This window comes from Sparus aurata, chromosome 8 (assembly GCF_900880675.1).
Source record: "Sparus aurata chromosome 8, fSpaAur1.1, whole genome shotgun sequence".
Classification (NCBI taxonomy): Eukaryota; Metazoa; Chordata; class Actinopteri; order Spariformes; family Sparidae; genus Sparus; species Sparus aurata.
In genome coordinates, this window is record NC_044194.1 from 2,261,282 (window position 1) to 2,278,662 (window position 17,381).

The 17,381-nt window shown below is 45.0% G+C and overlaps 2 protein-coding genes across 9 annotated transcripts in view; one reads left to right on the plus strand and one right to left on the minus strand.

Annotated features, from left to right (window-relative positions):
- Positions 1 to 17,381, minus strand: part of LOC115586300 (voltage-dependent calcium channel subunit alpha-2/delta-4-like) — a 107,465-nt gene that overhangs the window by 14,854 nt on the left and 75,230 nt on the right. For all 6 annotated transcript variants that reach the window (XM_030425215.1, XM_030425214.1, XM_030425213.1 and 3 more), the window contains one exon: positions 30 to 91. In XM_030425215.1, the coding sequence (XP_030281075.1) occupies positions 30 to 91 (62 nt within the window). The remainder of the gene's footprint in view (positions 1 to 29; positions 92 to 17,381) is intronic.
- On the plus strand, positions 5,161 to 16,775 carry LOC115586302 (leucine-rich repeat and transmembrane domain-containing protein 2-like). Of its 3 annotated transcripts, none has more exons than XM_030425217.1 (4): positions 5,161 to 5,532; positions 13,760 to 13,899; positions 14,341 to 15,024; positions 15,357 to 16,775. In XM_030425217.1, exons 2-4 carry the CDS (start codon positions 13,854 to 13,856, stop codon positions 15,833 to 15,835), a joined length of 1,209 nt encoding a protein of 402 aa, XP_030281077.1. In that variant the 5' UTR covers positions 5,161 to 5,532; positions 13,760 to 13,853; the 3' UTR covers positions 15,836 to 16,775. The 3 variants fall into 3 exon arrangements, with proteins under 3 accessions (XP_030281077.1, XP_030281078.1, XP_030281079.1); XM_030425218.1 differs by lacking the exon at positions 5,161 to 5,532 and adding an exon at positions 6,495 to 6,591; XM_030425219.1 differs by lacking the exon at positions 5,161 to 5,532 and adding an exon at positions 7,877 to 8,565.

A 17,381-nucleotide genomic window follows, 5' to 3' on the forward strand; every position in this document is an offset into this window, starting at 1 on the left:
AGCCAACATGTGTGAGTGTTTGTGGTCACCTGCTTGGCGATGGCCCAGAACCTCTTTTCCAGGCAATCCAAGGACATCTGCACCCCGATAGCTAAAAATAGAAAACACACACAAACACACACGCATTAAAGACAGACGCAGGACAAGATGGACTCTGCAGCGATGATGCTGAACAGTTTGCTGTGTTTGAGGAGGAAAAGAGGAGGACAGGAAATCGATTCGACCCTGAGTTCACCTCCGTGGTGTCCGGACGCTAATGAAGGGATGTAAACACTGATGAGCCTGATGGCGTGTGTGCTCCCTGCAGACTCTGTAATGACTCCCTCGGTCCCTCAGTGATGCAGCTTCATTACTGCCACTATCAAAGTGAGGTGCACATCAAGCGTTTAGGGGCCTGATGAACAGATGTGTGCCGGAGGCGTCGCACGACGCGTTGGCGAGTTTGACATTTTCCCACTTTCATCCACCTCAGCGTTCACTCAGTCTCCCCTGAATAACAACGTCCCGTTGCACAGAGTTCTGAGGGGTGTGTTGTTCTTTAATCACCTTTCCAAACTCAAAACTACAAGAGCTAAAGTGTAATGAACTGCTTTAATAAAAACATAGAGACTGTTGATGTTAGCCTGTGTTACTGACTAGCTTACTCCCTACAGTTCTAACTGTATATACCACCACGTACACCACGATACCTCCGAGACCAAGAGTTAACATTTCATCAGCTACTTCCATTATCATCATGTGCGGTCACAGGTTACATCACAACAACTTCAGGACTGGGCACTACTTTATCAGAGCTAATGCTAAAGTTAGCATCACTGTAATGATTAGATCAGAAACAAGTTGTGACTAGGGATGCACATTTTTAATTCTTTTTATGACCGATAACCGACGCTCATTAACCGATTAATAACCTTTATTACACGGCTCTTGTTATTGCTGCAGAAAGCTCCATCTTTGCTCTGAAAGTAGTCCGGTCACTTATCACCGCAGCGTCTTCGGTTGCTAAGCGACATCAGCTGATCTGTAGTCTACTTCATATCAGAAAAACTACTCCTAGGCCACTAGTATGGATGAGTTTCACATTCACTTTAATATTTTTGGTAAATACGGTGATTTCACCTCTTGGCAAAAGGCTGAGTTGTCGTCACCGGTCAAGAAAAGAAAAAGAGGAAAGCAGCAAAGAGGGAGAAGAGAAACGGCGTCAGTTTGGCAAACTATATTTCTCTGCTGAAAAACACTGTGAACGGTAACAAATAAATTGTACAAAGACACACTGTGTGACGTTTTTTTTCGTGTTGGCAAGAAACCGTGTAATAAGCGGGATAATGTAAAGAACGTCGGTCATTGTCGGGAAAATAAGTCCCTACAGGACGGATCAGACCCTCCGCGACGGTTCGTCCTGTCGGGACTTATTTTCCCGACAGAAAATAAGCAAATAATTTTTTTAATTGGGGCCCGAGCACTGACCAGTGTGAGAACCTATTGGATCTGTAAGGATAATTATTTTCATTCTGTTGATTAATCGCAGTTTTGGAGGACTGAAAATACTCAAAACTCACCAAACTCGGAATATATGTTTTATCTGGCGAAATTGTCACTGGGTGTGGCCACGGGACTCTACAGCACTCCCTGCTGGAATCCCCGACTCATACATGCACATACATTTATGTAATTCGTTATGCATATATATGACCAGACGCACAAAAAAGGTCCATGGACCAAAACCGTCATTCCAACAGGAAGTCCGCCATTTTCAGAATTCATTAGCTATCGTCTGACAACAACTAGTCTCTGATGGAAGAGACAGACACGTTTTCAGAGCTGCCAGTGTAGCCAGCGGATATCTGGGCCAAGATTTCCTCTTCTGTGCACTGATCATTGTTTCCACACCAATCAGCAACTTCAGAGGCGAGAATGGAGTTAAATCATCAGCTAATTGGTTCTGAGATTACATGTCAGTCAATGCGTTCTGCCTTGTGTCACCAACGCCAGCTCGGAGGTGATTGGTCAGAATCACTCCAACAGAAACCAAAACGAGGATCTCAACTTATTCTCACCAGCTGCATCCAAACATTCATCCATTCACACACAGAGAATCTCACAATCCTGACCTCCACATCGTATTTAAGCCACCAAAGGGTCGGGGAAGCTTTAAGAGGACCGACTGCCCGACCAGCAGAGGGAGCCACAGAGCTTCAGGTCTCTGTCAACCTGCTGACACACAACGATCCGGTCTGATCCGGCGACCTCGCCCACAAGCCGAGCGTCAGTCGGTGGCCGCAGCGTTAGAGGACCAGCGGGAGCTGTTTCCACTCACAGCGACATAATAACTGCAACTGTTACTCCAATAATGAAAACTCTTCTTCATGCAGACAGCTGGTTGGCAGCCACACACACACACACACACACACACACACACACACACACAGATGAGTGATACGAGACGACATGTGGAGCCTCTTGTGTACTGCTGTTATTGGAAAACTACAGCAGCTGCAAAACCTTTTATTTCTGGTCATTTCTGCCTTTTGAGCTTCTTGTTACTGAGCGTCTGACTGCAGATTCTCCTCTGACGCTGCAGCACCTGCGGTCTGTTCACAGTATGCAGGAATTCAGGTGTGACCAAGTCAAGGATATCAGCTTTTTAACCATGAAGTCATTTTAACAGACATTTTATATTTTTTCATTGATTTTTTAATCTTTATGAACATTTGCTTTATAGTCAAACAAAATATCGACAGGAAAGCAACAGGCGACCAAATGAAACGCACCGTTACCTCGAGTAAACTGGTGTGAACGTTGTTGGAAACATTGGGATCATGTACACAAGGGAACCTCGCCCAGCCCTACATGAAATATATCTTCATGTTAAAGGTTTTAGGGGCAGTGTATTTATGTCAGCTGTTGTGGAGCTAAATGTTTCACAGCTATGAATTCACCCTCGTCATTAGAGGCAGTCTGGTAAACGGAGGGCGTGGTGCGCTCAGTCATCATCCTGCCCCTCTTGTTATTCTGTGTATGAGGAGTTATGTGTTGCCCTTGACGCTGAGCTCACCCTGTTTGTACGGTGAAGAGCTAAACAGTCTAAGAGAGTCTGAACTGAGTCTACAAGCTCCGTGTGAAGCAGGAGTGTTGTAGTAAAATGTGACACTGCATTTCAGGGAGCGCTGTGACCTTTGGGTCCTTTAAACCTCTTAAGGCATCGCTCTCCTTCATTCTTTTAAAATAGCTCGGCTGCAGACTCAGTGGTCTGCGGCTTTGCTCCGCTGTTTGATTTCATTTATGTTTTTTTTTCCTCCTCTTTCCTCTCTGTCGGCTGCGTCCTTATCGCCGCCCTTCAGCGCCGCAGCTGCACTGATTCTGCTGCAGTCTGCAGTCTGCAGGACGAGTCCACGACGGGACCAAACACATCCCACACATTTACTCTACTTTTCAACATCTTAAGGTGTGCACGCTCTCAGGACAACTGACACAAATACAGAATCTGCGGATGCATCATTTTCTTTTTTTACATGTGTTCATTTGATTTTACTGCTTCACCCAACTTGTCCCACGTGATGCAGCCGCGTATCGACTGTTGAAATAAAAGGCTGCAAAAGCGAGTGCACCTCTGAGGGCGCTAAACTTTTATGGTCCAATTTTCTACCAGCAGTGATGATGTGTTTCGGTTTTGTGTTCATATGTGTATGTACTCAGTATTCTGACGCATTTGTTATCCGCATGGCAACACGCTGACGGACTGACACAAGGACACTTTCTCATGAAATATTGAGGTTTTTCCTCCAACTGTAGTTTAAACTCTGATGACGTCTGTCAGCTGTTCTGAAAAGTTCCACAGTGAATAAGCAACGCTCATCATTTCTAGTATTTAGATTTGTTTTTTTGTTGTGTTTTTGAATCAGCAGAAATGCAGCAGATTCACTTTAAGATTAAGAGTTATAAGATTAAGTGGTCGAGCAGTCTTCACAGATATTAAACTGAAACTGAGACTTGATTAAAGTAATTGGATGTCTTTGCACTCCTGAGATATCATGTTTGAAAGACTGATGATAAGAATAAGACTGAAGACGTAATCCCTCCGGCCACGATGCAGCAGGCATTATAAACAAAGATAAACATGCTGAATTAGAATGGTACTCAGGAGAGCGTATACTTCAGCTGAGGCCCAACAGGCAACTTCCAGCCTGGTTCTACTCAGTTTGACTCGACGTGGGACAGATTTGCATTTCCACCACACCTGGGCGACCTGCCTGAAGTCTTTAACTAATGACGAGCTTGTTTTAAGAATCACTGCTAACACAGAGGCTTCGCTAATTCAGTTACAAAGACAAGTTCTTCAAAATAAAACCCCCGCCATTATTTAGTCATTTCAAAGCTTTGGCTATGAAGCAGCACTACAGTTATCGGTGTGTTTTCAAACAGCTGAAAGTGAACATGAAGAGACAAACACAGCAGACGCGTGAAAGTACAAACAGGACGAGAGAAACTAGAGAGATTCAGTTGGAGGCTCCAAAGTCCTGAGAGCTGAACACTTTTAAAAACCTCTTGAGGTGAGAGACGGGTGTTTGTTACGGGTTAGTAATCTGTTTTTATCTGTTTTTCATCAGGATTCGTGCATTCCCAGAGAAATTAACGAAAAGGTCAAAAATTTAAAATTCTTGCAAATAAATCCTGAATCTGTCTCTTTATCTGCACCCAAAGGTCACGGGGTCTATTCTTGGCCGATCCTCCATCCAAGTCTGGTGGAAATCAGCTCAGTAATTCTGTCTAATCCTTTTGACAAACCAACAAAAAAAATGGCCACGGGTGAAAACATAAAAATCTTTGTGAGCTGCAGTGACACGATTATATCACAGGGTGGCAGCAAACTTCGCAAGGGTCCTCTGGGGGTCCTCACCCGAACGTCCAGCCTGCAGCGAAGCGTACTCGACCCGATCCTTTCACTGAGCCGAGTTCTGTTCAGGACCGCAAAGAAATACTACATAATGTTACATCGTCTCTCCTTCATTCATTCAGCTCAGCCTGCAGCAGCAACACTCTGCTGTTACTATTTCTGTCAAACTCTGCTTTAATGCACAGAACACACTCAGCACAACGCAGAGAGGAGGAGCACACACACACACACACACACACACACACACACACACACACACACACCATTAGCGGCAACTCAGCAGCAGCATGTGGCGTCTCCCTCTCTCTCTCTCTCTCTCTCTCTCTGTAAAACACACACAGAAGCTCGCTCGCCCTCAGTCGGCGGGCTGCGAGTGTGTTGGACGGAGCTCTCAGACGATCGGAGCTGAGAGAGCAGCGATGTGGATGAAGAGGAGGAGGACGACAAGCGGCGTCTGATCCGGAATAAAACTCCCGTCCAGCTCCTGGTTGAAAGAAGCCTTCAGGTGTGAGCGAGGACTCGAGTTTCTGTCCCTGAAGATAAAGTCTGGATCAGATTTTCTTCTCTGAGCGCTGTAGATGAAGAAGAAGAGCAGCTTCTTCTTCATCTGTTTGGAGGCTGAAGCAGCGGAGCAGATGGTGAGCAGTGTGTGTGTGTGTGTGTGTGTGTGTGTGTGTGTGCATGTACACCACATGGCCAGAAGTAAGCGGACACTCTTGATGAAATACTTTAGTGTAGTTCTTCAGTTCTTTCTCAGTGAAATTGGAAAAGAAAAGCTCACCCATAAATATAAAACTCAGTCATCTCCTCCCTCCGTGCTGATGGAAAGTCAAGTGAAGTTTGGACGTCAACAAAACTGGAGCTTAACAGCAAAACAGTGTTGCAGCTTCTCCTCAACAACTGAAGGAGCCGGAGACTTGATTTAAAACAGCTCGTCTGCTGAGATCCAAGTCTCCAGAAGCCGTGCATGTTAACACTATTAGCTTAGCAGCAACAGTGAAGATTTAAAAATGATGTAAATAATGTCTTTTCAAATCAGTGTTGGATTCTTCAGTTGTTTATGCTTCAACACTGTTGTGCTGTGAATGTTCTGTGGACTACAAACCTTCACCTTTGAAGGTAATTCAAGATTTGAATAAGATTTTTTTATTGTCCATTATTTATTATAGTTATTTTCAAGGTTAACTAATTAGCGGTTTGGTAATTCCCGGTTTCAGTGATAAATATCTTCCGTTGTCTGATCAATACAATCCTCCACAAGAGTGTGTCAACAATTTGTTTTTGTCCTTTTCTCTCCGGCAGCTTTGGCTTTAAAATAAGATCACGATATGTGAGTCCAGATCGCGATACATCGCATACCTTGATAACGATACTGCGACAGTGTGTAGATGAAATGACAAACTGGCCAATATTAGGACAGTCTGGTGAGTTCAGACTGAAATGCAGCCTTTAAAACAAGGAGACAACAATCATGACAGATCTCATATAATAATAAGATCTATAGTCTTATATCAGGAAAACGATATATATCGTATACAGTGGCAGTCTTAGCACAAAGCTACTTAAAGACATTGTTTTCACAGTTTGGTGTGGAGGAACTTGGAAGTCACCTTTGGGACGAACCTGCAGCCCGACTGTGAGCCAGAACTGATCAGCTGACACCAGAACCAGAAGGCTGGAGGCAGTTAGAGCAGCAGGTTAACGATGTTCGATAAACTCTCACTGCAAGAATCTCCTGCTGTCCACACACTTTTGGCCATGTTATGTTCGAGTGCATATCTGTGCTTTTAATAGAGGGAGAATCTAAAAGCATGTAGGAGTGAGCTTGTGTGTGTGATCTGGCGTGCAATCAGTGTGTGTGTGTGTGTGTGCGGGTGCTGCTTGTGTGGTTTCCTCGCTCGTCCTGCCTCGGTGTGGTTGCTGCAGTGTGTTTGTGCTGTCGGCCTTTTGGACCGAGCGCTCAGCTGCCTCGTTCTCAGGCTGTTTGGAGGAAAAGTGCAGCCATGGGGGGGGGGGAGGCTGCCTGTCAGAGGCCATTAAGCAGCCAGCGGGACGCCACGTTAGAGCCCAGAAACCCGGAGCGAAGCACTGCAGATGAAGCCGGGAACATCACATCGGCAGGACTTCAATGACAAAATCCACACAGACGAGTTTTAAATCGAGATAATAATCCACCTCTTCTTCATGTGCAAAAATAGCCGCTAGCTTCTCTTTGTAACACAATGTTTGACCACACACAGGAGCTGAGAGGCTGAATCAGTGAACTTTGAATCCCTGGACGTCTGGAAAACAATGAAAAATGTGATAAGCAGCAGAATCATGTGTGGATGGTTGGGGGGTTGGATTCACTGATGGCTGCCATTCTTATCAGTTAGTGGAGCATTCAAAGAGGGGTGGAGCTGAGGTGGTGGCAGCTCGGTCAGTGAGAAACATCCACCGCCACACAGTCACACAGAGGAAGTAAAATTAGATGCTGAGAGTCAAACTTATAGAGGGTTAACTCCCATCTTGGAGTCTGGTATCTAGTTCTTATACATCCCCTGACAATAAATATCACCGGCTGTGCAGAATACACAAAATGACCTTAAATATGTTTAAAGACAACGTGAGCACGAGCCTCAAAGTGGACAAACAAGTGATCAGCTGCTATACAAACTAAACCTGGTTTAAAGCTGCTAACGTTGAGTTCAGATCAACAGAATATATCGTCCCCTCTGCAATCTGCGTGTTAGCATTTTAAAAATCCTCGTCTGAACAGGAAAAACAACAACTCTGAGTCAACAACATACAACCTACAACGGTACAATCACAAACTAGCTAACATGAAGAGAGTGATTGGTCTAAAGGAATACAAACAAGCCAGAGTGTTTTCCTCTATGACAGAATGATAACGGCCATGTGAGGCTAGCAGGCTGTTAGCTAGGGTAGGCACAGCAGCTAATGCTAATGTTTACATGATACCTGTAAAAACAGATGTGGTACTGTAGTACTGACGGTTAGCTTAGCTTAGTCACCTTCTGTAAGCATGATCAGATTGATCAGAGGTTAAATGATCAGCTGAGCGGTAAAATAAACAGAAAAGTATCACATCTGATTCTACTGGTCCATTTCTTTCTCGACACACATGAAGTGTGTGCTGAGTGTTTCCTGCAGGTGTTGTGGAGGTGATTTAAATAAAAGTGTCAGCAGCAGATGTGTGATGATGACACAACAGTGTCTATTGGACCAGTTGTTCTGACACCATCTGGACTGCAGAGCAGGCGTCTGTCCGGCTCAGGGATTGAAACCGCGGTTTTAATCTGTCGCCCACGCAGCAGCGGCAGGCGGCGTCTAATCTGGCTGATGGTGCTTTTGACAAGCTGTTTCGACGGCTGTTTACTCACAAAAATCAACGAGTGATCTGACTGAGGACATTTTCTCTTCACGTTCTGTTTCTGTGGAGGTTTTTGGAGGCAGAAACTTTTGGCAATGGGGCAACAAATCCTGATCCTTAACCACAGGACTCTGAAGGTGCTGCTGGATATAAACCTTCAGTGCTGACAATCAATAAGTGGTTTTCACTGTGTAGCGACGACATCTCCTCTGAGTGCATGTAAGTGGAGCTGTGGGGAACTTTTCAGACCTGCATCCTGACCTCGTCGCCCCCAACGTTACGTCTCTGTGCTGCACAGGTAAGCAAACAGAAGACACTCACTTACATTGTTGGCGGTGGAGTTTCTTTTCTGTGGGCTGCATCTCAAGCTTCTGAGGATGAACACAGCTAAGTTATGGACAATCTAGAACATTTAAGTTTCTTGTCAGGCAGAGACTGACTGCACCTGACTTAGGAACATGAATGTCTGAACCAATTCTGGTGCCTCGTCACAGTTTAACACAACGCCGTGACTTTCCTCGGTCCTAGAAGCTCGGTGGACTGTATTTTACAGATAAACCTGCTGAGTACAGTTTGAGTTTAGGTGAATCTGACGTCCTCGACCTACACCCAGCAGCCTCTACGCTCTCTATGCTGTCCTTAAAAAGTCACGAGTCCAAAGAAAGAGCTGCCGAGCAGTGCAGAGAGGATTGAACACTCGGAGAGGAGAACGAACGAGGAGAGAGGTGGTGAAACGCAGGAAAGCAGCCAGGAGCAACTTCAGCTCTTGATAAACAGAAGATGACAAACCAACGTCTACGTTTGCTTGTGTTTTACTCCCCGGCTCTCAGCTGTGTGTGTGTGTGAGCATGAAACGATGTGTGTGCAGTGTTATGATGGTTTACGATGTTGAAGTCTTCACACAAACACGTCACAGTGGACTGTTTTTATCATTCCGCTCCATCTGCAGGATTATGTAAGGCGAGATTGTGTTTTTCTGTAAATCCTCGCTCTTGTTTTCACAATGCGTAACGTGATTCAACGTCCATCTGTTGTTACAGACAGCGAGAGAGGTCAGAGGTCGCCTGCTCCATAAGATACTCTGATAAAGGCCCCGCCCTCTTACAGGCTCTGTAGTAGACCTAATGTAGCCGACAGCTGTCACTCAACATCTGATCTCACTTACTGTGTTTTCTTTTTCTGCACGTTAGTATAATAATCTATTTAATACAAACTCATCCTGAAACCAGCCACCATGTCGTCACTCTTCTAGGACATACATGTTGGTGTCAGCTGTCGTCTCGTACGAGCGTTCGTTCCTCTGTGACTGTAAATGTTTGCAGCTCCGACTGATCTCACTCCGTCGTCCTTTAGCTTCAAAAGCTTTGGGACAATTACAAAACTTTGTGCTCAAGTTAAAGGGATATTCCGGTGTAAGTTTAATCCATGGTCTAACACACCGTGAAACTGTGTTAGACTCCCTCTCGAGAGATCAAGTTAGCAGACCGCTAATTTACGGAGTTTTATCAACCTCAGAAACGACCGCACGACAACAATACACTGCAGTAAATGGATCCAAATATAAACCGCCACCAAAAAGCCACAAATAATGCTCAGAACAGCACCAAACTTCAGCAACAGTACAAATAGGGTCTCAGCACATAGTCCGGGGCATCTAACCTCCGCTAGCTTAGCTGGATTTCTACTGAAAAGCTGACTAAATTTACCACTCTTCTGCAGCAGCTTCCTGTTGACGGGAAGTCCCGACGAGTCGATTACCGAGTGCAGTAGAGTTCCGCGGCTCATGGATGAAAATGTATGATTATGACTCCATGGAAAAGCAATCAAAGTTCATATGTGTCTTACCTGCCAGTTTATAACAGTTATTATCGAGAGCGGACAGGGAAAAGAACGGAATTGAGCATTTCTAACCGCACTCGGTAATCGTCGCGTCGGGACTTCCCCGACCCGGAAGCTGATGGAGGAGAGTTGAAATCTGTTTTTAGCGTTCACAATAGAAATCCAGCTAAGCTAGCGGAGGTTAGATGCCCCGGACTATGTGCTGAGACCCTATTTGTACTGTTGCTGAAGTTTGGTGCTGTTCTGAGCATTATTTGTGGCTTTTTGGTGGCGGTTTATATTTGGATCCATTTACTGCAGTGTATTGTTGTCGTGCGGTCGTTTCTGAGGTTGATAAAACTCCGTAAATTAGCGGTCTGCTAACTTGATCTCTCCAGAGGGAGTCTAACAGTTTCACGGTGTGTTGGACCATGGATTAAACCAGTTCTAAAGCACTGATCCAATTTCATATCCGATTGTTGTTACTTCTGCATTTCTACTGAACTCCACTGCTCTAACATCTGCTTCACGTTCAGTCCGACACATTAAAACTACCAGGTGAAGATTTAAAAGAGATCGTCTTTGATAAATCCAGGGCAGTGTTTTGTTGGAAAGCTTTTCTAGATGTCCAGGTTACATAACCACAACAAACACAGCAAGTCACACAACAAACAGCATCGCAGAGATTTACATAAGGTCCAACAGTAAAGTTATATTTCTGTCCAAGGGGATAAAATCTTATTCTTGAATGGTCGTCAGTGTTGATACGTAGGTTATCAAGAGTCATAATACGATATTGTATGTAACTGTTGAATGACACATTTAAATGAGTCGTTGTGAAGCAGGTACAGCCGATACATTTGTCATTTGAACATATAAGGTATCAATAAGTCTAAAGTATTGATTAGTGCTATTAATTAACAAATGTTCAGAAATAAGTTCTTGTATGATATTTCACGAGTTACCTGGATAACTGAGCAAACCTCCTTCTTGAAGTTCAGCTGTAACAAACAAACTGACCTTAAAGGACAAAAACACAATCTATACTGTTTTACTTTGTTTATATGTGGCGGACCCTGCCACCTCTCTAGCTTCAAGAGTGTGTGTTATTGCCACTAATGCATGATTATCATTTATGTATTTGATCATGTTCAAATAAATCTGTGGTTAACAGTTTGAACTACTTGTTGTGAGTAGTTTTCTTAAATCAAACTAGAATTCTCCTTCAGGCAGCTTTGCAGTAATTCATCTTTCTCCGTTGTAAATCAGAGTGAAAAGCTACGTTCTCCACATCGAGCACATCACACGAGCTGCGTGTCAGGTGGCAGGTTTGAAACAGACACGTTGATATAATACACAGCCGTGTCTGAGCGTTGCTGTGCATGTGTAGACTAAGAAACATGTTGAAGCCTTTAAGTATTTAAAAAGCAAAGACTCTGATATTTAACGTTGATGCAAACTGTGTTTCACTGCGTTGAACAAACAGCCGTCCGCTCTGAACATATCGCTGCTTCTGTCTTTGTTGCATCCAGAGGAGAGTCATTGTTTTGGCAAGAGGTCAAGTGTAGATCGTTTTTGTGCAGAAACAACCAACGCAGTCGTTTTTCTGGTGAGAAAAGTCTCAACCTGCTGATCCTCTGAGCATCAGGACCTGCTGCACATGATCCTTCATACATGTGTCGATGATTTGCTTGTGATTCTGATCTTGGGAGCTGCGGCTCTGACTTTGCAAGAGGATTTTTATTCTCTCTGGTCTCTTGATGAGGTGACGTCAAATATTCTATGGGAGTCACACGAGCCTCTTTCACATGTCCTCCCATTATCTCCCTCCTGTTCTGTAATGTCAGTTGTGGCCTGAAGGCACCTTCCTGCCTCACGCAGTCCGCAGCAGAGTGACTGGCATCTTTGTGCCAACTTAACAAAAGAAAGACCTGCAACAAAAGAGAGACCTTGAGGCAGCGTTTCTCTGGCTCTTTACAGCAGCTACAGACGGTTGATGGAGTGACAGCACTTTTCTTTTTCAATGCAGCTTTATCTCTTGCGCACACTTCTCTCCCCCCGCTGAATATCTGAGTGCCCTAAACTGCCGGAGATATCCAGAGGAGGAAAACCAGGGAATTAAAAGGGAACGCATCATCAAAAAATACAAACATTTCTCTTGATTGTATGTGTGAAACAATGCTGACACTGTGCTGTATCTGCAGCGTACAGGAATTGTGAGTGGGTGTTCAGAAGATAGAAGTTGGCATTGACTTTTCCTCCGGTGTTGGTGTTGCTGGATGAAAACACAGAGGATTATTTCTATTTATCATGAAGCTCCTCGGTGCTCTCAGCGAGGGGAGGCGAAGAATGGAAAGGATTGAGGACAAGAGAGAGGAATGCAGTGAATTACGGCGCGACTCCAGTAATGCCGACATACTGTAGATCAGCTCTGCCGGGGACTAAGCTGTTGATGGTTTTTAATCAGTATGTAGGAAATACTCCACTTAATCTTGTATATCGAGTTGCACTCTTCACGGTGGCTGAGAGGTTTGAGAAACAAGCGCTCATGTAAAGAAAATCAGCAGCTTGAATCCCTGAACCAGATGTGGAGCGCAAAGCTTGAAGTGTAAGCGAGTAGATTGAATGAAGGTCATGTGCAACAGCAGAAAGAGAGCAAAGTATAATCTAAATACAGCTCACACAGGATTATCCTTTATAGTACAGTGGTGAAGTGGAAGCAACTTAAATCCTGTTTATTTTCTCATTTCTCCTGGTTTAAATCAGCAAAAGAAACAAATCTGTGAGAAGATATGATTGTTTTTTAAAAAAAAAGTAAAAGGCAAAAGCCGGCAAACATAAATACTGATTTAAGATCTTAAAGATCTGCTGTGCGCTCTGCAAACACAGAAAATCACGTTCTATAGAAAACTGGTGGAACATTAAGTCATTTAAATGAGTTCATGGTCAGATTCTGGTGTCTTGAACAGAGCTGAAGCCATAAATCAGCCGGGCGGATATATTGGCTCATATTCCATTTTTTTGCAGCTATATCAGCTCCGATAAATCAGCCTGTTCTACTCCCAACGCATAAAATACAACAGCGTGGTCATTGGCCCTGTGCTTTAAAGTCTGAGGCTGCAGTCGTCCCTCGAGCATCGTTCCTGCAGGCGCTCCTTTAGTGCTGTAATATAAAGAGTCCAAGTCTGGATAAGTAATTTACAGGAGTTTCCCCCCTGAGCCTGTTTTTTAAGGAAGGTAATTTACTTAAAGCTGCTGTGAGCGTTATTTTCTTATTAAAATAAGTGTTAAATAGCTCTACAGTCCAACACTAATCACTGTAATAGAGTGTTTGGTCGGTTACCCACGTCTCTACTCCTCGTGCTCATGCAGTAAAAGAGGAAATACTCACTCCTGCTAAAGGCTTATATATTATTATTATATATCATATTTTAACTACCAAACAGAAAACAGCTGCCTTGAATAAAAGAGAACAGAGGGGCTAAAATAAGTTGCGTCACTTATGAAATGAACGTGTTGGATAATCTAAAAAAATATATCAGTTTTTGGGTCCACAGTTCAAAGGCTTTAACAACCGATGGCTGTAAAATAAACGTACAGCATCATCCTGAAGACTCCTCTCTGCACATCCTGAAGTAACGTCTCCTCTTCTGTCTCGACTTTCTGTCTTCCAGGACGTTCCCTGCAGCTGGACGTTGGCGTGAACCGGCAGAGAGCGAAGACAGCCGGCAGAGAGCCTGAATCTGAAGGAGAGTCGATGTGACAGTCATGAAGAGCCGAGACCAGTATGGACGCAGTCACCTGGAGAGTCTGTGTGAGTCTGGACAGATGTTTCATCCTTCACACTGCAGACATAACTGAAGCTTTTATCCACACTTAGAGCAGGACTATACAGTATTCACAGTTTGGAATCAGCTTCAGTAAAAGACTTCCAAGTTAACGAAGCAGACAGACGATCATTTTTCTGAAGGTCGAGCATTTTGTCTTTCTTTTCAAACTGTGCTGTCTGAATTTTTTCTGTCCAATTTCTCAATAAAGAATAGAAAAATGGAAAAATAAAGAAAAACTTTTTTTTTTAATCTGAAGGCGAAACTTGAAAGCACATTCAGATGATTAGTTCTGTCTGGAACTGTCTCAGAGTCCTGGATCGACTGCCTCACAGACAGGGAGACACTCGGATCTGATTAACTGATCTTTGTACATTATCGACTCCAGCAGTTGAAATAAAGTTGCTGTTCTGTTTCTCTTCCTCCAGTCTGTGCAGCTCTGTCCGGTCTGGTGTTGGTTCTGCTGGGACTGCTGGGCTCGGTCCACGGCTGTCCTGGGGTCTGCACCTGCTATGGTAACACCACTGACTGCTCTGCTATCGGCCTTCTCTCTCTGATGCCCATCCTAGCGCTGCTGGACCAGGACTCTCTGATCCTCCGCCTGCCCCAGAACAACCTCTCCTCTCTGGGCACGACTGAGCTTTCCAACCTCAGCAGCCTGGAGCTCCTGGATCTCTCCCAGAACCACTTCTCCACCCTGCAACCTGGAACTTTCTCAGGCCTGAACGGCCTGCGCTGGCTCAACCTCTCTGCTAACTACCTCGGGGCGCGCCTGCCGACTCCTGACCCCAACAACAGCACAGACGTCCTCCAGGGCTCAAATGGAAGTCAAGGCAGCATTGGTCTGAACAAGGAGGTTTTTAGGGGGCTGTGGCGGCTGCGAGGGCTCGACCTTTCCTCCAATGGCCTCCTGTGGCTGCCCAAGGGCCTGCTGGACGCACTTCCAAGGCTCACCTGGCTTTCTCTGGCCAGCAACCGGCTGGCGGCCCTCGACAGAGTCACCTTCGAGCCGCTGGTGGGGCTACAGCAGCTCCAGCTGGCGGGAAATCCCTGGGAGTGCGACTGCAAGATGAGGGACTTCAAGCACTGGATGGAGTGGTTGATTTACAGGGGTGAGCAGAGCTGTTAGCAGGCCTCTCCAAATCTCAAATACTGTGAAGTTGATAGTTTTGGCAGGCGGTGCGCGGTGCTATAAGACGTACCAGAGCGAATCACTTTGTATTTTGAGTCTGTACTTCAAAGCTGTCTAATCGTAGCAATTAATCTCCGCTCTGTAAGGATGGATGTATGCTGAGCAGAGACGTCTAGGAATATAATGACCTCCATCTCTCTCAATCCTCCCCTGTCTCTCCCTGTTTGTTTCTTCCCGCTATCCTCTCCTTCATCTTTCCCCTCCCTGTTCTCTGCCCTCTCTCTTTTGTTCCCCTCTCTGTCCGTTTTATAGATGGGCAGGTAGATGCGATGCAGTGCAGTCTCCCGGGGAATCTGAAGGGCAGGGACATCCGCAGCGTACCAGCAGAGATGTTCAGCTACTGCCTGCAGAGTCCGACCAAGGAGGGTGCGTCGGGTTACGCCACCCGGCCTCCCTGTCCGCCCGGGCGGATCAGCAGCAACGAGGAATGCGTTCGCCAGCGCTACCGGCCCGTCAGTGTGCGCCGAGCACACGGCACGCAAATAGTTGCAGGTGTGATTTGTGGCACCGTGTGCGTCATGATGGTGGTTGCAGCAACTTACGGGTGCGTCTATGCATCGCTGATGGCACGGTACCAGAGAGAGATGAAGAACCGCGGCCAGCCTCTGATGGCAGAGTCAGGTGCCGAGACAGATCTGGAGGACGGACAAATGTCTCCCACCTCGCCAGACGAGACGCCGCCCAAAGAGCCCTGCGGCATTGTGCACGGGTATCGAATCAGCAGCTTCTGACCTGCTGCTTTTTACTGATTTAAGATCCTCCCAGGATGCTCTGGCTGCTTCTGCTCCCCAGCTCTCATCTCTGATGAGACACCGTCTGGAGGGAGAAACCCTGCAGCGCTGCGATTGTGCTGAAAATCTGGGTGGGGACTGATTGTACAGCTAATGGACCGGACTAGATTCAGTGAAACTGGAATGCTGCAGCACTTCTTTTAATGTATGGATGCTCTGTGAATTGTTATTCCCTGTGCTGCATCTCTCAGCCAGCTTTAAACTCCTCTGAAGCTGCTATTTGGCACTTCTGCACCTTGACTTCCCTTCATCTGTGTTTTTGTTTCTTCTTTAGAAATATGAAACTACCTTTTTGTTCGAGCCGTCTTTGTATCTGAGCCCAACAAGCACAAGCACCAAAAGTACAAATGTCTGTGAATCTGTGAAAAGTGACATTTCTCCCGTCGTTTGCTGCACAAACTGTCTCGTTTTTCCTCGATCGATGTATTTCATGTTATCTTTAACATCCCCACTCTGAGAAATAGTACCTCTGTTAGGTGAATGCCCTGTTGAATTCTCTCCAAATAACAGACACTTGAAACCATGATGCTGTCAGGGAAATGCTGCTTTAAGCTTCGTCACTGAGGTAAACTGCATTCAAACAATACAAGAGCTGTACTGCCACCTAGAGGGCAAGCTTGGAGCTACAACGGCTTGCAACCCAGCACAAAAACAAACACTCGAGCTCTGTGACATACAGATACGACACAATTATTCCCAACAATAGCAAAGTCTGAGATGCTGAAGTGTGCGAGGGTTTAAGCCCACACAGACTGGAACTCCTGTGTGTTTTCATTTATTTCGTCCATTCTGTCTGTAATAAGCACATGAAACATCGTCTCCAATCCAACTCAAGGACTGTTAATCATGCTGAAGATAATAAACTCTATATTTATCTAAACTGTGTATTTTATTTCCTTCTTAAAAACAGATCTTCAGAACCAGCAGCACTGCGCTGCACCATCTATGCTGGAGGTTTAGGCCGAGTTTGTAAATAAAGTCTAATTTCAGATGGATTTTACAAACTACTTTCAGGGGTTGCAACACCTGAAACTGTTTTACAACGTCGGCATACGTTTGGAAAGGTGGGAGAACTTGGAGGATGAAAAGCAGCGAATTACAGTTTTATTTTTCATACATTTTGGAGTCTGCAGTGACAATAAAGAAACTAATGTTTATGTGCTGGCTGGCAAATATGACAGTTTTCAGGGTACACCAACACATACACTGTGGATTAAAGTCGTATACCGTAGTTTTAATGTTTTGTCCTGACGTACCGTTTTCTTCTTGTTTGATGATTAATGTTCACAGTTTTTATCCATTAGCATCTTTGCTATTATGAGCAAAGTCTTGTCGTTTTCCGTGACAATATTTTGTTAAGTTTGGAAGCTATTTAGCAGAAGTTAAGATGAACTTTAAGTCTCTGTGTTGCAGCCACAGCAGGAGAAACACTTAAAAGCAGCCAGAATCAAAGAAAACCAAAGAGAAGATTCAAGGTTTCATCACT

Coding starts and splice junctions, on each gene's coding strand:
- LOC115586302 (XM_030425217.1), top strand. CDS start 13,854: ATGAAGAGCCGAGACCAGTATGGACGCAGTCACCTGGAGAGTCTGT. Junction 13,900..14,340: donor CAGTCACCTGGAGAGTCTGT/GTGAGTCTGGAC, acceptor CTCTTCCTCCAG/TCTGTGCAGCTCTGTCCGGT. Junction 15,025..15,356: donor GGAGTGGTTGATTTACAGGG/GTGAGCAGAGCT, acceptor TCCGTTTTATAG/ATGGGCAGGTAGATGCGATG.